General features: G+C 23.5%; 4 protein-coding genes across 15 annotated transcripts in view; 1 reads left to right on the top strand and 3 right to left on the bottom strand.

The window, feature by feature from the left end:
- Positions 1–4,159: 4,159 nt before the first annotated feature.
- On the bottom strand, positions 4,160–12,289 carry LOC122710584. 4 transcript variants are annotated; one of them, XM_043928508.1, is made up of 7 exons: positions 12,236–12,289; positions 11,994–12,092; positions 7,224–7,322; positions 6,938–7,091; positions 6,666–6,843; positions 6,368–6,533; positions 4,160–6,261 (listed from the first exon to the last, which is right to left on the bottom strand). In XM_043928508.1, the coding sequence occupies exons 2-7, from the start codon at positions 12,062–12,064 to the stop codon at positions 5,640–5,642; spliced, it is 1,290 nt and encodes a 429-aa protein (XP_043784443.1). In that variant the 5' UTR covers positions 12,065–12,092; positions 12,236–12,289; the 3' UTR covers positions 4,160–5,639. The 4 variants fall into 4 exon arrangements, with proteins under 4 accessions (XP_043784443.1, XP_043784444.1, XP_043784445.1 ...); XM_043928509.1 differs by having other exon boundaries at positions 6,368–6,530; XM_043928510.1 differs by lacking the exons at positions 11,994–12,092; positions 12,236–12,289 and adding exons at positions 7,400–7,527; positions 7,613–7,910.
- A 674-nt stretch (positions 12,290–12,963) lies between these two features.
- Positions 12,964–15,536, top strand: LOC122710597 (ras-related protein Rab-21). Of its 2 annotated transcripts, XR_006345957.1 has the most exons (5): positions 12,964–13,519; positions 13,667–13,834; positions 13,899–14,017; positions 14,086–14,396; positions 14,517–15,536. XR_006345957.1 is itself a non-coding variant. In XM_043928544.1 (4 exons), the coding sequence occupies exons 1-4, from the start codon at positions 13,379–13,381 to the stop codon at positions 14,324–14,326; spliced, it is 669 nt and encodes a 222-aa protein (XP_043784479.1). In that variant the 5' UTR covers positions 12,964–13,378; the 3' UTR covers positions 14,327–15,536. The 2 variants fall into 2 exon arrangements, 1 of the variants encoding a protein (XP_043784479.1); XM_043928544.1 differs by having other exon boundaries at positions 14,086–15,536.
- A 111-nt stretch (positions 15,537–15,647) lies between these two features.
- Positions 15,648–20,315, bottom strand: LOC122710581 (rho GTPase-activating protein 1-like). 2 transcript variants are annotated; one of them, XM_043928504.1, is made up of 10 exons: positions 20,104–20,315; positions 19,374–19,481; positions 18,949–19,077; positions 18,498–18,678; positions 18,188–18,406; positions 18,005–18,103; positions 17,747–17,934; positions 17,026–17,226; positions 16,832–16,938; positions 15,648–16,752 (listed from the first exon to the last, which is right to left on the bottom strand). In XM_043928504.1, exons 1-10 carry the CDS (start codon positions 20,150–20,152, stop codon positions 16,579–16,581), a joined length of 1,455 nt encoding a protein of 484 aa, XP_043784439.1. In that variant the 5' UTR covers positions 20,153–20,315; the 3' UTR covers positions 15,648–16,578. The 2 variants fall into 2 exon arrangements, with proteins under 2 accessions (XP_043784439.1, XP_043784440.1); XM_043928505.1 differs by having other exon boundaries at positions 15,649–16,752; positions 18,498–18,657.
- A 1,941-nt stretch (positions 20,316–22,256) lies between these two features.
- LOC122710683 (F-actin-monooxygenase Mical) overlaps positions 22,257–24,963 on the bottom strand; it is a 50,644-nt gene continuing 47,937 nt past the window's right edge. For 6 of the 7 annotated variants that reach the window (XM_043928676.1, XM_043928681.1, XM_043928679.1 and 3 more), the window contains 4 exons: positions 24,780–24,927; positions 24,558–24,667; positions 24,228–24,401; positions 23,746–24,101 (listed from right to left, as the gene is read on the bottom strand). In XM_043928676.1, coding sequence (XP_043784611.1) covers positions 23,776–24,101; positions 24,228–24,401; positions 24,558–24,667; positions 24,780–24,927 — 758 coding nt within the window. In that variant the 3' untranslated portion in view covers positions 23,746–23,775. Of the gene's footprint in view, positions 22,687–23,745; positions 24,102–24,227; positions 24,402–24,557; positions 24,668–24,779; positions 24,928–24,963 lie in introns of those variants that run through there. The other variant, XM_043928682.1, reaches the window with a different exon arrangement.

Raw genomic sequence — 24,963 nt, 5'->3', positions numbered from 1 at the left:
TAGTAGTAGTAGTAGTAGTAGTAGTAGTAGTAGTAGTAGTAGTAGTAGTAGTAGTAGTAGTAGTAGTAGTAATAGTAGTAGTAATAACTATAATTATAATAATCGTAATAATTATATAATAATAATAGATTGTTTTTTTAATGTAAATCTATATAAAGCAAAACAAAATTTAGAGATACATTTTTTTAGATATTCCACATCATTTTTAAATTATGTCTTATATAAAAATATAAGACATTTATATATTATATATTTATGATTTATGTTATTTATCTATCAAAATTTGGTATTTCACAGACTTTTCTATATATGTATGTATATATATAATGTATAATATATAATAGATGTACATTTTTGTTTATCTTCTATATAATATAGTACAAATTTATTAATTCACCTTGATTGGTGTTGATTTGTCGATTTTATTTTGTTTTTAAAAATCATGACGACGCATATACTGTAAAAAATAAAAAGGAAAAAAAAAATAATATATATATAAATGTAAGCTATATTCAATGTACAAATTTCTCTACAAAAAATGAGAATCAATCAAAATAAAACATGAAAAAATGTTACGTTGATCTACGTTAAAAATCTTCACGATAATTTCGTGAACGTATAATTATTAACATTTAACAATTTGCGTGACTGACGGATTTCTTAAAAATTAAATTATTTTATTACAAAATTGTACATAGCGAAAAGTGACATATTTTGTTTTTTTCATTCGTAATAATCAACTGCCCCATTGATTGCATCACATTTTAAAAAAAAAGCCATGGGATAATCGATCAACGAGTTAATATTTCCATGATCATTGTACAATGATTGGAATTAGATGTAATCTAGAATTAATATATATGCTTGTATGTATGTACAAATATTTCATATTGTATGTATATAATAATCATTGATAACGAGAAATATTTGTTGCGGCAGTCCTCGTTTCTTATTTTTATCATTAGAATTTCATTAATAATAATATATGTACGAATAGTACAATATATTTTCGCCTATCTCTAATAGTTTTATGTAAATAAAAATTATCTGCTAAATACATCGATCAGTCTCACAATCGTTATATCTTTAATAAATTGATGTAAAAGTTTTCCTTTCTCTCTTGTATTTACTGCACAATTGCAATGGGCAAATCATCATTATCATCATCATCACTACCACCACCACCATCACCATTATCATATAACTAAGACGTTCTTGCGAGATCGACGTTATAAAACATATATTACATTTATATGTTTTTTCTATGCTATATCATGCTTCAAAATTGTCATTCCTCTTTAATCTGTCTCTTTCTCTCTCAATTTGTATAAATTTAAAAAAAATGTCTAATGCGATATATAAATATTTATAGATGAAACTTATTAAAAACAAAAAAAAAACAAAAAAGAAAAAGAAAATAAAAAAAAATTGAAAGAAAAGGAACAAAAATATATACAAGAACAAACACCGGCATGTAATGCATAAGATAAGAACGCACGAAAACATTCAAAATATTCAGACCGAGAATTGCACCATAATTTTTCAATACGTGCATATAAAAACATGCAATTATATAAATTATTTCTCAGTAAATTGCTTAATATTATTGAATGTAAATAAACATTGTAAATGGAAAAAAAAAAGTAGAAAAGAATTACCTTTTTCTTATCAAATAGATTTTTGTATATAGATCGTAAAATCAATTCAAGGATTTTTTACGTCGAGTTGTTACGATCCTCTTTTTTCATTTTTTTTCCTTTTTTAAATTTGTTACACAAAAACATAGAAAAGAAGTTTACACAGAATAATTTTTTCGGAAAAATTGTTCATGTTTCTCATCGCAAAATATTTAAATATCGGAATCTGCCAGGTCACTGTAGTAAAATACTTGCACCATTATTTTTTTTTTTTATTTTGTATTCTCGCTCACGGATTCTTTCTTTCTTTTTCCCTGTTTTTCTCTTTTAATTAACTCTTGTTTTATAAAATATAATAAAAAAAAAAAAAAATGTAATTTGAAATCAACGATTTGCCAAAATCACGCAGTTCTTTTATCAAAATCACATTTTCATCATGTAACATGTACTTTGTTTTTTTTTATATTTTAAATATATTATAATATTAACGTATTCAACATATTAAAACGAATTTTCATGTCGTGAATTTTGATGTAATAAAATGTTAATATAAAAATCAATTTATGTTAATTTTTTTCATAATTTGATTTTCTTCTATTTATATTTTCCCTAGAAAAAAATAAAAAATGACATATTGTAAATTTTGAATAAATTTTGTATAATATCTTCATTTTTTTAAAATAATTATAATAATAATGTTTGTAAGATTTATTGAAGTCATATGGTCATAAATTTTTAGATTTATCACTTTAAAATGAATATTTTATTAATATTTTTTTTTTAGACAATAATTTGTATATTTATAATTAAATATTATAAAAAAAAGTGGGAAAATATAGAAAAATAGAGATAAAGAGAAAAAAAGAAAGATAGAAAGAGGAAGACGAATAAAATTTTTAAGTACATAATTCTTCTTGTAACATTCTCGTGATATTCTTGATATTTTTCAATAGATCTCACAAACAATATATTTAAAAGTATTATTTTCTTGAGACTTTAAATCAACATATATTATTATATATATCTTTGTAACAAAAAAACATCAAATTTAAGTTACATGTTAGCAATGAATAGAAATTTCGATTATTCTATTTTTAGAATATATCTAAATAATCGATTATCCTTTTTTTTTTAATTTCAACTTTATACATTATATCTATGTAAGATTATTTGATGTTCTTCTGCAGCTATTTACAATAGATCGCATGTATATCTTTCTCTAGCTGCATATACGATATATCATATATATTCTTTTAATTAATAAAATTTTAATGTATTATCCACATTTTCATTTAAAAACGCACGCAATTATTTGTATTCTTTATATATCACGTAACTTTTACTTTGAATATGAGACTACTTTTGTTTTTATTACAAAATTTCCTTATATAAACTTATTTTAATGCTTTTCTTTGAATGCTGTTCAATCAATCTGTGGGCACCATTTATAATAATAATTTTCTTTTCTCTTAAAATGTAAATAATTCAATAATAGATTAATATATATTAGATATACGAGCTAATCGAAAATAAATAATTCATTGAATTGCCAGCAGATTGACTTGGACTCAAATGTCCTCTTATGTCCCTCTTTCCTGGCAGTGCTAAACTTTATTCCATAAAAAGCAAAGATTAATTTGTATAAAAATATATATAAATTCATATAGAAAAGGAATAGTATGTATTGCAAGTAAATAAACTTACAAAATAAATAAGTTAAACAAGTATTTCTTATTTTCATTTTGTTAAGGAAGGATCATAGAAAGTTTATAAAGATTATATTAAAAAAATTATATATTATGTATTGATTGAGTATATTATAGAAATCTTAATTGTAATTTGAGCTTTTCAAGTTGCAAAATTTATTTTCACTTAAAAAAAAATCAATATACAAAATGCTAAATATACATTACAGATCTATGATCCAACCTTTATTCTTGATATATATATTAATTATTATGTAAATCATAACATATGTGAGTTACAACAAGAACATAGTTATTAATATTCACAGTAAAGAGATCAGAAAGTCTCCTAGTCCAAAGAAATGTACAATTAAAATTTGTAGAAGGACAAGGTAATTAACATTGTCCTTAGACAAATCATCATTTCGATGTTTGATTTTATATGAAAAACTGTTATTATTTCCTTGTTAAATAACGATTGTCAATGAGCTTAAGCCAGATGGGCAGCAAAAATGCAGCGTTTTGAAATTGTAAATCAGATATAATATATAAGAAAAATGATGTAAGAAAAAATGTAAGAAAAATTTTACTATAAAGATTGCTACTACCCCAGAAGTATATTAATATTAAAAGTTAATTATAAAATAACTTTGTATTATGCATGATATTATATAAAAACACTATATATTGCACATTCCTAATTTTAATTTTGAACTTATTAGTCAAATATTTGAATAAAAATGTATATTGGTCAAATTACTTACTTTCAATATAAAATAAATGGATATATTTTTCATATCTTTGGCTTTAGTATTAAGATTATTTTAACTTCGGATACAAAATAATTAATTTTTTCTTTTTATAATATCAAATTTATATATTTTTTTAGATGCATTTTATAAAATATCATTTCTAAAAACATTGTGATCACTCCTGGGTTAGAAATATATATTTTAATTTAGATTATCCTTGTGCGCATAAGATTATGTATTAACTAAAAAACAAGTGATAAAAAAAAAAAAAAAAAAGAAAAGAAACGAAAATGAATATTCCAATGATCACAGAAATCTGTTTCTAACAGGTACATTCATGTGCTTTTGTTGAATTATGTGCCCATCTTTGTAAACTAGGAACTAACAGTTTTCACTTATTTAGCATTACTTATTTCATATGTTGATACTCTGTCAATAAATTGTTTTTATATTAATGTTGCAGTCACCCTGAAATATTATAATGAATTTTTACTGGTCCAGTTTGCCAATCTGATTGCCATATTCTCAATTTCTCTCTCTAATAATACTGCCTAAATATATCATCATGTCGATATGATACTATTCAAAACTTTGTTTATCTTATTATAAAGTTACTTTTTATATTATTGCTATTATTATTGGGTCATTCAGGATTTATAGTACCTGAATACATTCATTTCTTAAGTTGAATTACTTAATTTTAACGTCATGGACCATTATATGAATCATATCAAATGCATCTGGTACAATGTAGCTATCATGACCCTAAATTCTTTTTTTAAAATTTTTGGACCCAAATATTTGAAATGTGATTGGCATCTTGGAACTTTATACAAATATTCACATATATAATTATAATGATAGATAATCCAGAAAACAAAAAGCCATGGATAAGAAAACTTTTATATCATAGAATACATCAACTAATGCTTAGAATGAAGGTACTATAAACTGCCATTTGTTGAATAATAATCTTATATCTCATTAGATTACAATGTCATCACAGTGTTTTGATGTACATAGCTAATTATTTAACTTATAAATAATTGATAATTTTCCACTGATAACATCATTTATGGAAAATTATCGATTAAGAATATATGGCAGTTTATGAGCATTTTATATATGCTACAAACGGTTTTCAGTAGAAATATTGTGCTCTTTTTTTTTTTTTACTATCATTCTTAAAAATTATCTAATAGACGTTGAATATAATTCAAGAATTCACGTCCATAAAGACAATATAATATATATAATTATATATATATTTTTTTTAACAACCAACGATTAAGGACATGAATCCTGTGCAATCTTTTCTAAGAGCACTATCTACTGTATATTACAACAGTTACTTTAATTACAAAATTTTTTTTCACCATTTATAACATTATAAATCTCTGTGTTCAATATGATAAAACTTAAACACTCTTATCCAGAGCCTTTGTAATCTGAAAAGATAATAATAGCATAACACACAATTTTGCATCATAGCATACATCTAACTATATATGAAAAAAAAAAAGAAAAAAAAAAAAAATAAATTAAAATTCTATAAAAGACTGACATTAATTAGAGACTGATTGCCTAGAAGAGGCTGCGTGCATGGCAAAATCGACAAGTGGATTATTTGGGACGGTAACAATGGAGTGTGAAGTACTACTGCTTAAAGTAACATTAGCAGAAGAAACTAGTGATAATGGTTTACAAGATAATTGATCAATTTGTTTTATAGGTACCAATTTAATTGGTACATCTGTTTTTAACCTGACAGCTTCCGATACTGGTATAGCTTTTAATTGAACACTCTTCAATGGTTGTATTTTAACTGCTGGTTTTACAGTAGCACTTGCATTTTGAATAATTTTGGTAATTTTACTCTCACCAACTCCTTGGTTGGAAGATTCGTCATAGCCAGAATCTGACGATGAATCACTAAATGTTTTACTTGCTTGCTTAGAGACCATTGTTTCTGTACTAGACTCTACACTATGGGCAGGACTAGCAGATGCAGAACTGTGAACAGGGCTGGCAGATGCAGAACTATGCACAGGACTGCAACTCAATGCATTTGTTTGTTGTTGTCGTTGTTGTCTAGCTATACAACCAATACAAGGTTTTATCAATGAAGGATCCACTATTACTTCTCCATATCGACCTTTAAATATTGTTCCACAACAAATAATTTCCCTAAAATTATATATGCATTTCAAAAAACAAACAAAATATATCAAATTATATTTATAAATTATTATAAACTTTGTAATCACTCATAAAAATTAATGATAAGATTAACCTTTTAAAATATGTTAAATCAATAAAACCATTGACAGTTAAGTCATCCTTTGATTCTGGATCATCTTGCATATCTAATTGTTTTTCAGTTACTGGAATATCATCACTACCTACAGGACTACCAGCTCGACTTGAACCTTTACTACCATCTCCATTCAAATAATCTTCTAGAAAAAAAAAAGAAAAGAGAAAAAAAAAANAAAAAAAAAAAAAAAACAAAAAAAACAAAAAAGAAAAAAAAGATAAAATTATGATTTTAAAATTTTTTATTTAATAATATAAACTTTAACATTACTAACCTGTTAAATCATCACTCATTGCTGGGCTTTGTTCCCGATCTCTATCTGCTTTTAAATACATATGTTTTTTCTTCATAATCTTTTCAAACTTTTCCGGTATATCTTTTATTTTCTTTTTATTTTTTGATTTAAATTTTGTCAATGATTTAATACCAGGTCCTGCACGTGCATCTACAACCTATGAAACATAAAAATATAATGTATTTTGTAGATAGTTGTTATGTTTAATTAAATAATAAAAATAAATAAATACTATATTTATTAAAACATACATGTCTCCAATTGCGGTTACTTCCTGCAGGTAATTTTTTCCATCTTTTTACCAAGAGTACACATGCATTACAAATTTCTCCAGTTCTTCTTTCCTCTAGTTGAAAACATTCCATAAAATCATCTTCATATTTTTTACTATCTGTAAATCTTGAGCTATAAAGAAAAAAAGGAATTATAAATTAATTATAATTTTAAAATTAATATTAATAATGATTTTATTAAATATTATGTATTTAAATAATTATGTTATTAAATAATATTTATTGAAATTATTATGTTGCTTACCTGCTTGATTTAGCTTTACAGATGCAACATCCAGTACTAGATCGATACACTTTTGGTTTATGGAAACTAAACATTTTGCACGTTATTTTCAGACTGCTTCTGTAAAAGTCAAAATGTTAAATAATATTTTTAAATCAACATATAAATGATCAGATTAAAATTTTATAAGATCTTACATAAAGAAATCATATCACATGATAACAAATTCATAAAAAACCAATAAAAGTTTATCCCAACCAAATTCATTCCAATATCTTTTTTCACAATTTATTATCGGTTTATGTTTATAATTGTAAGTAATTACCTACAAAGAAGAATTGCATATAGGTACAAAGATAAAATAATCGTTAGTTTAACCGTATGTTTAACGCGTCCTGAAAATAATGTACCTTTACTGAAAACAGCATGTTTCGATGATCGTGACAGTAGTCGAAATTAGCTCCGTTCTGTCCGTATAATATATAAAAAGCATGTAAAAAGTTCAATCGCGATAATTTGTTATGACGAAAAAATCACTGATCGTCACCATCTTTATTTTACTTGTTTACATCGATTCGTTGCCAGTTCTGTAACTAACACCGCGATTTTGGCTTGACAGTATACGTGCAAGACGCTACACGTTGTGACGCACGTATGCTACTAGGGGGCGTCCAGAATTTCACGAATCCCCACTTTATATTACACGATAAAACTGCAAAGAAAAACAAGTGCTACAGGAAATAGACACTTTATAAACATTTTTTTCTATATAGAAACACTAAAATCACCTGCCATTTATCATTATACATCACAGTTACATTTGTGTAAAAGTTATTGTAGTAGAATATAAATATGTAATCTTCCTACAAATTATTAGTAATTTTTATCATTACAAATTATACAAATTAAACAAATTAATGTGAAGAGATTTTTTATATTTATTATTTTAATAAAATATATTTTTATGTATTATTATAATTATATAATATAATAAAAAATCTTGTGTTTTAATTTTAACTAATATAATTTATATTAGTTATTACAAATATTATAACTTTATATATTTTTAATTATCAATAAAAAGATATATAACTAAACATATAATTTTGAAATTATTCTTTCAAAATCGATATAATTTTGAAAGAAGAAAAGAAAATATAAAATTATAATATATATTTTAATAAAATATACAAAATGCAATTAAATAGTATATACAAGCAGATATTAGATGATTCTTTATAAAAAAAAATAAAGCAAAAATAAAGCAAAAATAAAGCAAAATAAAATTTTTTCATTCATTAGTTTAATTTAAAAAAAATTAAGTTTAAAAATCTATTGCCTATATGCATATGATATGACATTTACCGAATGATATATATCTATCGTGTTTATAAACAATGTCTCCGTTATATTTATTACTAAATTTAAAGAAAAGATATTCTATCAACTATTTAGTTTTTAATTACTTATTTATATTTTATTTTATATCATTTCTAATTTAAATTTTAAAAATAGTAACACTTGATATATTACAAGCATCCAATATTAAAATTTACAATTTAAAGAATATATTTTATATATTTTGGCACCTTCATTAAACATTTAGAAATATATAATGACATTCGTTTGACATGCATTATAATAAATGCATGGAGGCAAACCAGTTTTCGTGCAATATACCAAATTTGTTGTGTATGTTACCTATCTGTCCTTGTTTTTTTCAAGGATGATTTTATTCAGGAATATAATAAAGTTTTAATGATTTGATTTGATATTAGTAATATACTCTTGCATCTCACATTTATTATATTCTACGATATTATAATTTAGAAGATTGTCTCTACAATTATTAAATATAAATTTATCACATATATAAATTCATTTTAATATAAAAAAAAATTCGTAAAAATAAAATCTTAATAATTTTGATTAACATAATGAAAAATTTGATATCTGCAAATTCATTTTACAATAAAAATATAAAATGCGATAGGTTTCCTGTGATACATATATTTAAAAGTACTAATATCTCAGTTTCAATAAACAATATATTTTTTACTTATTCTGGGAGTGGCGCCATCAGTAGTTAAAATCTCAAAGTAAAAATGTTGCAACGTACAGTACGCAAAAAAATGTAAATGTGCTTTCGCCTCGTTGTAGTCAATGATTATAGTGGGAGACGATATAAGGGACATCAAGCAATAGGAAGGGGGAAAAAAGAGGAGGGTATAGCGATGTTGCCACGTGGTTTGTTGATCGGTTGTCTTTTCATCCCGATACGACTCCAAATCTCTGACATGACTGCATGCATATTAAACATTACCTATATTTTACGTATTTGTTTATAAATTGAGTGTCAAGATCAAAACACAAAAACTAATAACAATTGATAATAAATTTGCGATCTGTAATTTATCTATTTAATTTTATCATATAATATTATATATTTTTGATTTGTAATTATGATCAAAAAATTATCATAAAATTATATAAAATTATTTCTTCTATTTCTAAAGCAAAACAAGATTCAGAAAAACATATCATATATATTTTTGTATTTTTTATATATTATAATCTATTATTGATTGAATGTAAAAATAAATTAAAATACATATATCAATAATATCAATAATTCATTTGAAATGAATTATTTTTCATTATAAATAATATTCATAATTATAAATAATTTTATTTTACATATTATTGAAAGGATAAATATAACGAAGATAAAAAATGCATAATGTTTGAATAATATGGCCCTGACATGCTAAACTCTCAGTAGTTCAACTTTCGTTCTCAATTTTAGTTGCTTCTACAGTTTTAAAAATAGAAGGTACCATCCTTTGATACAAATACATGTCACCAAATTGTATGCGTTTTTGTAGAAGTAAATGCAAACACATTTTTTCTGTGCGTATTGAGAAAACAATGAATAAAATTGTAATTAATAATAAAAATATATTAGCCTGAGAAACTTCGATTTCGTTGAGGCGATGTTTAATGATGTCGTAAGTATTTGATCGAGATGACCTACATTATGATAAAACAGGTTCCGGTATTTTGGTCAGAATAAAAACATGGAGACATTTCTCTATCTTTGTGATATATAGCTTCTAATATTCTTAAAATCGTTACTATCTTTTTTATTCAATTTGAGAAATATAAATTTAAACATTTTGAATACATTATTAAATATTAAATCACTAGGTAATATTAATATTTTTTTTAATCATAATAAAACAAAATGTTTTATATAATGAATATTTTAATCTTATTTATCTAATGGATCTAATAGATTAATATTTTTAAATAAATATTTTTAATTTATTAAAAATTATTAAAATATAAATAAAAATGTTGTATTTATTCTTAATGATGAGAAAATAATTATAATTAAAATATAATAATGAAAATTATTTTAATATAACTCTCTTATTATATTAACATAAACATATTAACATAAATAATTATTATCATCATCAAAACAAAACATCTCTAATTTGATATTGTTATTAAATATATTTCCAACATTCATTTTCAACATTAAAAGTATTTTTTATCAATATTATAAGAAATAAAAATTGAAAAATAAAATTAAAAATTATTATTACAAAAATTAAGAAAATTGAATTCATAAAAATACTAAAAATTATTACAAAAATTAAGAAAATTGAATTAAAATTTTCATAAATAAAGAAAAAAATTAAGCATGCATTGGTGTAGCAATTTTAAACATTGAACATCGTATTTTTATCTAAAAATATATTGAATTTTTTTTTATTCGGTTGAAAATAAAAAAATTATATCAATTTTCAAAGTTTATATAATATTAATTATCTTTTCAAATAATATAGGATTTCTATTGAAATTAGTTTGATAGATCATGTATTATTTTCATAAAGACAAAAAAAAGAAATCTAGACAAACGTAATGCACCAAACGAAGGACGTGCGCAAGCAAAAGACCGACATGGCGCATGGCACAGTACAGTTCGCCGCCATCGTCAATTCCTTCCCTTCCCACTATTTTAACCAACCCTATCTCCATGAATACATAGAATATATATTCGAAATATTAAATAAATATGATATTCCCTTGAATCAATTTTTTGAAAATTATTTATCCAATTTCTTTCAAACAACATATATAACAATATTAACTGACATGTACGAATAATAATCAAAAAAGTCAGTGATATGATACCCGCCACAAGCGGGCACGCCATGACAGATGATACGGCACGCACAAACAAACAAGTCTACTTGCCAAGTGGAACGCGCAGGTAAAACGCGGGAATCATCGTTGGTCTGAAAGATGAATACTATATAACAACTGACAGATTTTTACGATACTTTATGAATATCTTGTCTATAGGTTATTCGGTGTCCTGTCAATACAATGATGAATGCCGACAATGAAAATTCCGTGAAGATACGCGGTACCTACGATCTGGTGAAAGTTTTTCGTTGCACTTGACATAAACTACTAAAATTTGAACGACTATAATAATGTATAATAAGAACGGATTAAGAGAATAGTCAATGAAAAGGCAGGAATGAAAAATAAGTGTCAAATGTATCGATGATGATACAGCAGCCTGGCAGATTCTGAGTTCAGAGCCGAAGACGCTGACATCTCGGAACATATTTATCTTAATCACGTGAGTAATTTCGAGTGACAATCTACAAAGCTGCTGACATTGTCTCATGTTATCAATACATCGTATTTTTATGACACGTGATCGCGAAATTCATATTAAGATGTTAAGATTAATGACAGCAGAGTACTTACCTTTTCAATACAGGTGACGGCCAGATTTGAGAACTTCTTTGCGCAGACTCACGGCGCTGGCTCCGTTGCATACTCTAATCAAGCGAGCATTTATATGTACTAAATAAGAAATTATAATTTTCATGTTGTTATTACTTATTTTTCATTTTTGATAAATATAATTTTTATAAAAAAATTTATTATGTATTCAGTTCAAAATGTTTTACTAATATAAGAAACTTAAATTATAAATTTGTTCTTACTTGTATAAGTTTGATTTCCGGTGAAAAGATTTGATTTTTGTTGGACGTCAGTTCGATAAAATACCACCAGAGTTCTAGAACAGTACAAATTCTACTTTTTTAAGATACAAACAGAATTGAATTTGATTATCTTAGTTAAATTTTTCTATATAAGTTTATATATAAACAATGAATTCCCTAATATATATAGAAAAATGTGTTTTGTCAGAGTAATTTGAATAAAATTGCGGTACCTTAGTAACAGTGAAAATAGCGCCATCTTCGTGAATAATAAATACAATGAAAAATAAATTATACGTAGATATAATTTTTTTTAATTTAATAAGTCAAAAATAAATTTTATTCACAACTATTATATAAAATTTTATCTTTTTCATATAACATTGAAATTATTGAACATGAATTATAACTTTTTGATTCATCATAATTTATCATTTTCATTAAAATCCAGTAACATCTTTTGAACTTCGAGACATGAACACTTGATAAATAATCATAATTTGCCATCTATCGGTTATATATTTAAAGTAAAAATAGATACTTCTATTTCTTTCTTGATAAATGATAAAATAAAAAGTAGTTGATTTTTCTTATTTTGACATTAAATAGAAATGAAAATTTAAATGTATGTATTCATGGTAATTCTAAATCAGTGTTATCTAAACTTTATTTGTGAATAAGATACATTACCCCCACTTTGCTATTGTCGTCAAGGAAACCAAGACACTATTCATGCGAGTCCAGTGTGGATCTCGCGCGAGTTTCGTGCACCTAATATGGAGAAGTTAAAATATAGTTTACTATTTTCTTAATAGATAAAAAGATTAAGTAACGATTATAGTTGTTCATAATTAAAAAAAAAATGTTTTACTCAAGCAAATATAACTTACATTACATAGATTTATGAAGTGAAAAAATATGTAACTGCGGAATGTATAGAAGGAGATACGTAATATGCCCCACTGCTGTAAAATACTAACGTAGAGGGGGACAAAGCCGCATGAGGGGCCCCACCCGTGAATATCACATCGTTATGATCGTCAGTCGTCAATATATTCTATAAATTGTTCTATCAACGATTATTGTACGCATTTCTAACTGTCATATTGTATTCTAAGTATATATATTAGTTATATACAAATTATGGCTAGTTCAATTAGTAGCACCAATAATGTCTATAATTTCAAAGTTGTGTTGCTCGGCGAAGGATGTGTTGGAAAAACTTCTGTTGCATTACGATATGTTGAAAACAAATTTAACGATAGGCATATCAGCACATTGCAGGTACCTAAATTTTTAATGTATTATTTTATGTTTCATTTATATCTTAAATTTATTTATTTGTTGTTTATATATAATTATGATTGTAATGTTTTTATGGTTGGTAGATTGTCAATTGTGATAAGCACTGAAATGTTTTTATATTTTCAGGCTTCTTTTTTAAATAAAAAATTGACTATACATGAAAAGAAAGTAAATTTGGCAATATGGGATACTGCTGGTCAAGAAAAATTTCATGCATTGGGACCAATTTATTACAGAATGTCAAATGGTGCCATTATAGTTTACGATGTTACTGATTATGATACATTCTTAAGGGTAAAAATTTAAAGAAATATTTTATTCTATTTTTTTATATCCTATATTAACGTTCATTTCACAGGTAATAAATTGGGTTACAGAACTTAGGAAAATGCTAGGCAGTGGAATTTGTTTAGCAATAGCTGGAAATAAAATAGATCTTGAAAAGGATAGACGTGTTTATATCGAAGAAGCAGAAGAGTAAGTTTTTTGATTTTTGATTATCCTTATATTATAAAATTTGTTTTAATATAAAATTTTTTTATTAGATTTGCTAACAAAGCAGGAGCTATGCATTTTCATATTTCTGCTAAATTAAATGAAAATATTGAAGAAATGTTCTTTCAATTAACAGTACGAATGATAGAACATGCAGATCTAATGGAACAAAAATCTACATTATCAAGAACAAGTAGTATACGTCGTAATGTTGTTGTGGTTGAAGATGAAGGTGAAGAAACTGAACCAATTAAGAGTTCCTGTTGTGGTGGTTCTTCACATACATCTTAACTTGAGATATCTATTAAAATTGGTTTTAATTTTGAACAAGCCATATATAGAAATATGTGTATATATATATGTATGTGTGTATATATGTATGTATATATATATATATATATATATACATATATATATATATACATATACATATACATATTAAACAACATATATCATAATTTTTAATATTTTATTTTTTAAGGAATAAAATATAATGTAAGAAAAAAATTGCGTAGCCTAAATAATTTAACTGAGTGTAAGGTAAGAAATACTGATTATATTTTGGGAGTTAATTTTTATGTATTTCAATATTCAATTACATTGATAGAATCTCAGTTGACTCATAAACCAAATATCTTGTTACTCATATATGTCATATATGCTAGAAGACATCACAATTATTAGATATATGTATTTCATATAAATGTATATATATTTAAATACTATTATGTTTTAATAAAAAGGTTAATTAATATATATACGTATTTAATACGATGTTATTTCTTGAAAATGTTGATTCGAATTTCAGATTAGATTTAATTAGTTAATAATAGTTAAATAAAATAAAGAACTTACTAATTACATGCACAATATTTGTGAGCCTAAAATACAATATTCTATTCTATCACAGGTACATACATGGATTAAATATCCATAAATTCATCTATACTAGCAACATAAACATTATTTCATTAAATGATAAATTCTTTTATATGTATTTTTAAATTAAATGTAAATATACGAAGTGATTATTTATAAATAAGATAAATTTAGAACATTAAAATAATTAGAAAATTATACATTGTGTAATATTTATATATATATATATAATGACATATTATTTTAATATTTTTTTTTATATAAATAATTATATATTTATGTAATATTTTTATTCTATTAACAAGGAATGTATTTGTATCAGTTCTATATAGGTCTGGGTTAGTCTTTTTCCATAACAGAGAACATATTAGGCAATGAGCCTCTATTTTATCCCAGAAACCCATAATGGCAGGACTATTTAAGAAAATGTACAAAGATACACATATTATAATAGAGAGATTATTATAAGTCTTTCATCTTTCAAGTGATAACAAATAGTATACTAAATATTACATTACATGATACCCTGACAATGATTTTAATTTAATTGTTAAATTATAATAAAGAATAATGAATTTCATTATTTGTTATTATTATTTTAAATCGGCAAATAATCATACGAATTATTTTTTTCTTTTTGAATATGCTATTTATAAATTTTCATTGTATGGAAGTTACAAATCAAGTATCATATAAATATACTAATTATATTAATAACTTAATTTATACTTAAAAATAAGAAATTTTATTGTTAGTTTTTTGTAATATGATTTTAACAATGCATCAAAATTCTTTGTATTTATGTATGTATAATTAAAAAAACAATTTTGTTTAATCAAATTAAACTTGTATATAATGCTATTAATCTTTGTATATATATATATATATATATATACACATAATGTTAATTATTCTAGGATGCCATATATTAATAATAGTTTCTAAATTCATTACTATATTTTTGCTTTGGCTAATATCATAAATTATAACAATATAATTATTATGACTTTTATGACATTTGTCATGTTAATGTTTATATAAGTTAATAAAATTATGCGAGCAAGGCATCCTGTACAACATAATTTACCCATCTAGTTTTACTACATTATGCTAATTTTAAATCCTATATTTTATAAATTGCATGATATTTTCATATATCTTTGGTATACCATTAATTTTTATGTAACTTTACATATTTTTGAATTGTATATCCAGATTGATTTACAATATTTTTATGTCCCATGAAATTATTATATTAATTTACTAAAAAAAAAATTTTGTGCAAGTTGTATAATTAAACGCTGTTTGTGACATTAGGTATGCAAGTATTTTTCTATCTGTATATTTAAATATAAAAATATTTTAATCAATAAAGTACGAATGTTATAATTAAATATGAATATTATACACGAGTTGTTACGTTCAAGTTCCAACAAGTTTGATATGACTTCGAAGATTGTTGTTTTTACATTTTAAAATGAAATTCTTAGGAACTTGATATAATTTTCAATAAAAATTCTATAAAATTTTCTTCGAAGTTATTTATGTAAATTCATACAATATCAAACTTGGCAGCCAAATTTATAAAATTTCTGTTCTATAACATAGATAAAGTATTAATTTCGTTTTAAATTAGGCCTTTAGCGTTCAATCCTATATTTTCTTTATATAATAAATATTTTATCCTGATGGGTAAATAAAAAGTCTATAAATTGATTAATGGGACCTATTGCGGAAAGTGACATTCCACGTGATGGTGGTGCTCTGACAAGATTTGGACCAAATACAACAGCGAGATTACTTGATGTCATTTTGTTTAAATCACATCTGTCCATTACCTGTTATATAAATTTATATATTTTATTATAAAATTATAAAATAAGAATAAATAATATAATTCATAAAATAATAGTTTACCCTTGATAAAAATTGTACGATATATTTTAAAACCTGATAATTATCTTCTGGAAGTTTTTCAAGTACCAATATTTTAACTCTTCTTGGACGTTCATCTTTCGATAGAGCTAAAATAAAATAAATAATAAAAAAATTTCAACATATTTATAGAATATAAAATATAAGTAAAAAAAAAAAAAAATCTAAATGTTTACCTTGAAATTGTGTTATTTCATCATATAAATCATATGTCATAAGTGGTTCATCTAATTCTCGAAGAAACGTTTTAAGAAGAACAGCTGCTATATGTGGGTCTCCTTGAAAATCAATTGGTAATCCTTGGTTACAACGATTTTGAAGTTCTTTAACTACTGCTACATTAGCTGATCTTCTAAATATCCCTTCTGTTTCTAATGCTATAAATACAGAATAACATAGTAAAATAATATTATTATATTATTTTTTAAATAAGATAGCAAATATTTCCGAAAATTTTTCTGTCAAATTATGACAGCGTGTTTTATAAGTAAAAATAAAAAAAAAACAATGTTATATAAATATAAATTCTGAAATATTTTATTTAAATAAAAATGTAAGTTATTTATTCTTCTTTTAATATAGCATGAGAATTAACAATATTTCATTTAATTTGATTACACAAGTTATGTTTACTATCATTTCTAATTTAATTCTAATAATACAGTAATATAAATTGTGTAAACAGATTGAATAAATATTATTCACTTATTCTTATGCTATATTGAAGGAAAAATAAAATCAAGAAGATTATAATTTTATTGTAACTTTTAAATAAAAAGAACTTATGTTTATGTAACATATTTTTCTTATTTTTTCTTAAACTATGTTAATAATTTAACAGAAAAATACTTGGGATATCCTATACATAAAGATTAAATTATATATTCATAAATATACCATCAGGCATATCAAGAAATTCAATGCATTGTCGCACTATTGGTGGTATAGGATCGCCATTGTTATTTTCTTTAATAAAAGTGAGACTTGCTCCAAATTGAGTGGTACCAACTGGTGTTGTTACCGTACTCTGAGGTGGACTTGTTGGTAAATTCTTTTTATTCTTTAACATTAGCTGTTCATTGTGTCTAAAAATTAATATAAGCAATTAATATTAAGATAAAATCAAAACACTTATAATTAAAAAGAAATACATACTCTATTACTTGAGGAGGTATAATAAGTTGATCAAGATTAATGTATTGTGCTAATTCTTCTAAGTAATTGACATACATCATTTTCCGACCAAATTTTGCACTAAAAAAAATAAAAATAATATCAGTTTTAGTTAATGTTAATTGAAAAAAAATTCATAAATTGGTAATAAAAAGAAAAAATTACCTAATAGCTGGCTTAAATATTTGCCATACAATTCTAATAAAATTAGTTGGATGCACCAAATATAATGCTTTCAAATTTTTTTTATATTTTCTGTCAAAAGCTTTATATGCTTGCCATAACCAAGACAATGGTGGTTTATTTTTTGAAGTAAGACCATAATGAAAATAAACTAGACTATAGTCTTGTTCTACAAATGTATCTAAAGTATGTGTGAGATACCTATCAAATAAATATATTATTATAAAAACAATTAAATAAATTTTTAAAAAATTAATATGTTTATTATAATAAATATGTATTTTATACAAACCTGAGAAGTTTTGCATAATTAAAAGTTTCTTTTCCAACAGGAGGTAATTTACATGCAGATACTACTATTACTTTACGACCAGCATTATCATCACCAACCACTTCTACAATGCCATATCTTGATATATCAAGATAATCTTCTTCATCCGCAAGTTCACCATCTAATGCAGCAAGATCCTCTGCTACTTAGCATGTATTAGCATATTATATTCATAATTATTTTTTTATTTCTATATTAGATTTTTATCATTTTCCCTTTGACTCTTTTAAAAAATAAATATTCAAAGTAATTTAATTGTAAATGAAATAAAAAAAGAGTCATTTAACCTTGGCTTTTATGCATTGTTATACCATGCAATAATAAACCATACAATGATCTACATAATTCACCTGCTAAGCCCCAAATGCCATGACATTTAGTGGCTACTAACAGAAGATAAAAGGTCACACACCGGATTTGATAACTGGAGCATCTACCAAAGCTTCTTCAAAGTTTTCTTCAATTGTTCCATCGCTTACTGGACTCTCCAAATAATTTCCTGCACTGTTAATTAAATCCAACTTTTCTTCTAAAAGCTGTGCTATAAAATAAATATTTCAATTATATTCTAAAATAAAATAAAAGTAAAATAAAATAAAATAAAATAAAATTTAAAATATAATAATTCATGATCATAATATAATAATATATTAATTAATTTAAATTCTTCAAAAAAAATTTTTTTTAAAAATTAAAAAATATTTCAACAATAATATATATATAATATATATAATATATATATAATATATAATATATATATTTTTCATGTAGTTATATTATTATAAAAAATTTTATTTAATTTTATCAAAATTTAGATTTTATATTTAAATGTTTTACCATTATTTGAAGTAGTTTGTAACTCAGTATCATCAAACTCCAAGTTGGGCTCATAATCATGATAATCTGACAAACTTGGGTATGGGTCTTCGACTTCATTAGCTATTGCTATTATACAAACAGAAGTATGCGCATTATTGTCTGCATCAAATATGTTTCAATGAATCACAAAACACTACATCAGCAATTCTTTATTTGATCAATGGTTTTGCATTATAAATAGATACTTAAAAGATACTAAATAATAACAAAAAAAAAATATGTTTGCAAAACAAGTATTATAATAAATTGATGACTAGTATACATCTCGCGGTTTCTCGTTATATATTATTTTTCCCGATCACATTACACAGTACATATGATATCCAATAAATATTTTGATATTTTTCATTGGTATTTACAAATCACTATTATGAAACTTAAAAGAACGAATTTTTTACTGATATGTATATATATTTAAACCAAAGATTGGAACTATGTCAAGTTAAGATCAAATCTTGGATTTTGTAATACGCACTATCGTGTCAATACGCGAATTATTCGTCACTTATCGATGTGCTTATCCACATAGGAGACTGAGATCCATCGTGAAATGTTTTCTCGCTAAAACGAACAGAAAAACGTCGATGCCAGATGAACTTTTACAATCACGATTTTTGGCGATATGTACTTGATGTAACGTTTATTTGACACCTAAAGCAACGTCAACAAACGCGATAGACAAGCTCACCTGTCAAAGTTCGCGTTGGATTTAGCGTCGGTTGATAGTCTGCTTCCATTTTCTGGCAACTGTACGATAAAACAGTGCCGAGATTAAATTACGGGGCTTTTATGTACCCTGCTTTATAAACGAATAACGTTTTTCTTCTCGAACGACATTATCCCGACGCGGTATGGTAAACCAACGTATTCACGTCACGCTTTCATTTGTTGTGTCGCTAATTGTAATTCGTAGTCACTCGTCACTCCCTTTCCCCACTGCTCGATTAACGAATACTTTCGTACTTATTCCTATTGGTTGGTTGCATATTTTTGCCACGGACGAGTTATAAAATAGATTTGACATCTTACAAAACTTCATGTCACATGTTCTGAAATATCGACTTCGAAAGAGAATATTTCTTGCGCCCTCTGCAATTTAATATATTCAAAATAAAAATTACATCTTAAACTATAAAATAATGTAATTGAGCTGATAAAGTTGAACACACAGATGCGATATTTCGATAATTGCACGTGTAGTTCCTATAGAATAGTATATAGAATCAAATATGAAATAATAAATAATAAATATTATTATTTTCAATATTTTACTAATAATTTATAATGTTTTAATAATTGTCATATTTTTAATATTTTATTATAATAAAATAAGATTTTTTAATTGTAAATATTGTACATATTAATTTCTTTTTTTTTCAATAGAGATTATATTGAATTATTGTGTATATATTTTAGTTAGTTATAGCATGGAAAAAATATAATGAGTTTTTGATACAAAAATGATATAAACAAATTAAATAATTATATGTATAATTACATAATTTAAATATAATTTAAATATATTATTTAAATTATTTTTTCATAATTTTTTTTTTATAGTGTTTCTGTAATTGTATTTTAAATTTTATTATTAGTAAATAAATTACATTATTATTTGTTTTCTTACACAAAGCCAGTTTTAGATATAATAGAATTATAAATTCTATAAATTTACAAAGATTTTTATTATTTATAAATATTTATAATTTATAAATATTAAATTAAACACATATTTTCACATTAACACAGTTTATTATTATTATTTATATAATTTTTTTTGTTTAATTATACAAGTTGCACAATTCAACATTTCTAAGCATGATTGCTATTACAATTATTGTATATCATTTCAAATGGAATTTCCATAATTAGAACAATTATTGGCCTTCAAGCTTTTTGTAATAAAAATATTTTTATTTAGTAAAATAGCAATTTAGAGTACTTAAAAATTTATTAATTTTTTGTATTTATTAATTTATATGAATGATAGTAATAATTAGAATTTTCTTTATTTTTTTTTTTAATCATATTTTTCATTTTTTTATAAATTAATACTTTACAGTATATTACTTTATACTTTTTTTATAATATAAGATTATTTATTAGATATTATTTATTAGATATTTTTATATTTTAAGTTCTTGTTTAAATATCTGAAAAATTGATTTCATAATTTATATTATGTTTTAAATATGTATCAAGGAAATTTAAGGCTGATTTCAATATTATTTTCTAATTGTAAATATATGTCCATTTTATATTTCATACAAAACTTTACATGTTTATGGCTTATTTAAATTTTATAATTATTTATACATTTCGTTTGCCAGTCTCTTTGTAAACATAAAAATAGATTTATACATCTTATTTAAATTATATGAATGTACATGTGTATATATTGCAATGCACATTACTGTAATGCAGAATTATATTTACTATTATCACTTGTTTAAATATTATATTAAAATCACAAAATACAACATTTTATATTTGTAATAATCAAATATATGTATAATAATTATATTTTGATTAATTTACATATTTGAGTAAAGGCAAAATATTTCTTGTGACAATATTATTATAATTATGATCAATATTTTGCAATGATAAAATATATATATATATATATATATTCATAAAATTTTCTTCAAATCCATTAATGTCATATTGCAATTTTCTGTACAATTTGCACAACAAATGTGCAATAATATTTATTTTATCTTACCTTTAATGTTAAGCAACAAGAATTGAAATTCATTTATAATACAATTCCATGTTTGTTCTGACAATTTAAAAATATATGATATACAATAGATAAAAAATGTATACTACAAATGAATGAAACTTCTTAAAAACGCGTATAATATATATATGCTCAAAATGAATGTTATATTACATAATAATCTGTAAAAATCGAATCTAAAATATAATAATTGATCTGTAATTTTTTAAAATATGTGAGATTTGCACATATACAATGAAAGACAACATTTCAAATGAATTTCTTTCAATATATAAAAAAAAATAACATAAAATTTTAGTTTTGATCTTTGTAAGATCAAATTGATCCTTATAAGATTTACTTCTTATTTACATTATACTTAATTTACTTATTTAGTAAAATTAATCAATGGATATATAGAATGGAGTATATGTACAATAATGTGATTCCTATTAAACTGAATACTTAGGACCACATTTTTTTATTGGTGTTAATCTGAGGCCTTTGGCCAACATTTGAGCTTCAAGGTCACGATCTTCGTCTTGATACCTAAAAGAAAAGTATGCTTCCATTAACTATTAAATATAATAGAATTTATATGCAATCACAATATTTTTTGTCTTGTGCAAATAAAAAATTATATTGATTGATATAAAACAAAAAAAATATATATACATATAAAAATAAATATACATATTAACATATATATATTAAAAAATTTTTATGTGCAAATAAATTTATTATTCGTTATCAGATCGTTAATATATCTTATTTTCTAATAGAAAGTCTATTTTTTAATCTCCAATTCTTTTTAATAAGAATTTCTTATAGAAATATACAATATACTTCCATTCTTTTATAAAAATCCATTTAAAAATAATTATCTTTAAAAAACTATCTCTATAGGATTCTTAATTCTTATGTTATTCATTTATGTTAAAAAATGATATGTGTTTAGGAAATAATTACCATAAACACATAAAATAATATATTTTATTTCTTTCAAAGTATCCATCAAAAAATATTTTAAAAGTTAACAACATATATCAACATAGTTACATTTCTATAATTTTTATGATGCTAATACGATTTAATTCTATACATGACCAGATATAATTTTAAATACAATCAAAATGTCTCCATTCTTACAATAACACAGTCATGTATATATCACTTTATCATAATATAAAAAAAATATTTATAGCAGTAAACAAAAAAAAATTATGTATGAATAGCATGCGATTAAATTATAATACAGATTATAAAAACTGTAAAAATATATATATATATATATATATATATATTGTAAAAATAGTTTTTTATGATATGATGTTTATACTTGACATGCATTGCAAAAAGTGAATGGAAGAAACTGTATAATAATCATTATTAAATATATTTAATATATTTAAGTAAAATAAATATTAACTATTTTAAGTTGAAAAAAAATTATATAACAAATGCATTATAAGTACTATTCATAACTTTAATATATAAAGTTATATAAAAGAAAATATTTAAAATTAAATAGAAATATTATAAAAGCTAAATGCTTTTTAATACTTTAAGATAAAAATGCGCGAAAGTAATGAAATTTAACATCATCTATAAGAATTAATTAAAAAAGTTAAAAAAAAATCAAGATTTAAAAAACGTTAGTGATTCATTACAAAAATTAATGAACAATTGTATTAAATTAGTTAAAAATACATATGTAATTAAAATAACTATCAAAGTGAGCACAGAAGATGTATTGTTCAAATGAGGAATAAAGAAATTAGGTACGTGCGAAAAACAAACTGTATGTGTCGAAAAAGGAGTTAATGTTTGGCATGTAGATTTACACCACCTTTGTCGCTCTTCTTCTAAAAGTGCAATAAGCGAATCCCGTTTTGCGACTATTTCCAACATTTCTGTTAAAATTTCTCCTTCCTTTTTTACATCGGCACTGGTCTTTTTATTATCTGTAAAATTTAAATATATTTATTTTTTTAGAACATTAATAAAATTATATAATAATTATTAATAATATTATGTAATATTAAATAACTATTGCTAAATATTTATAAATATTATAATAAAATATTAACCATCATCAGCTAAGCGTTCACGTAATTCTTGTTGCAATCTTTCATGGCGATCTTCAAGTTGAACCTCTTGAGCTCGTACTAAAAGCTCTTTTTCATATCGACGCAATTCTGTACGTTCTTTCATAAGGTCAAACCACTCTCTGAGTAAATCTGCTTCTTCTCGATCGGAGCATTCTAAATATTATAAGTACATTTTATTTAAACATTTGAAAAAAATTTTTATAGTAATAATATTTTTTATAGTATAAATATTTTATATTTTATAATATATATAATATATTTTATAATATTGTATAATATCATAATGTATAATAATTTATGGATTCTTACCACCTTCTCCACGAAGAGCTTTTTCAACGCTAACACCTCTGCTTTCCAATTCTCTTTGTTTAACTTCTGTTTCTTCTAATTTTCTTTGTATTTCTTGAGCCATACGCAATCTTTGGAATATTTTTATAGTAATAATTTATTAATATAATAATAATTTTTTTTTTTAATTATAAATTATTAAATTATTTTATAGCAATATAAAATTTAGTTTTTTTTATATACCTTTTTAATTGTGCTTGTCTAGCTATTCGTTTCGTAGTTTTTGTTTTACGTGAAATACTATTATATGAACCTTCTGTTATTGTGGCTTTATGTATGCATGATGTCGATACTGCTGTTGTTTTTGTATCATCATCTGATAAACTATCATCTGTTAAAAATAAAATATAAAATATGAACTTTTATA

The sequence above is a fragment of the Apis laboriosa genome, unplaced genomic scaffold (assembly GCF_014066325.1).
Source record: "Apis laboriosa isolate Shangri-la unplaced genomic scaffold, ASM1406632v1 scaffold14_cov150, whole genome shotgun sequence".
Lineage (NCBI taxonomy): Eukaryota > Metazoa > Arthropoda > Insecta > Hymenoptera > Apidae > Apis > Apis laboriosa.
This window is presented reverse-complemented; position numbering and strand designations above follow the sequence as displayed.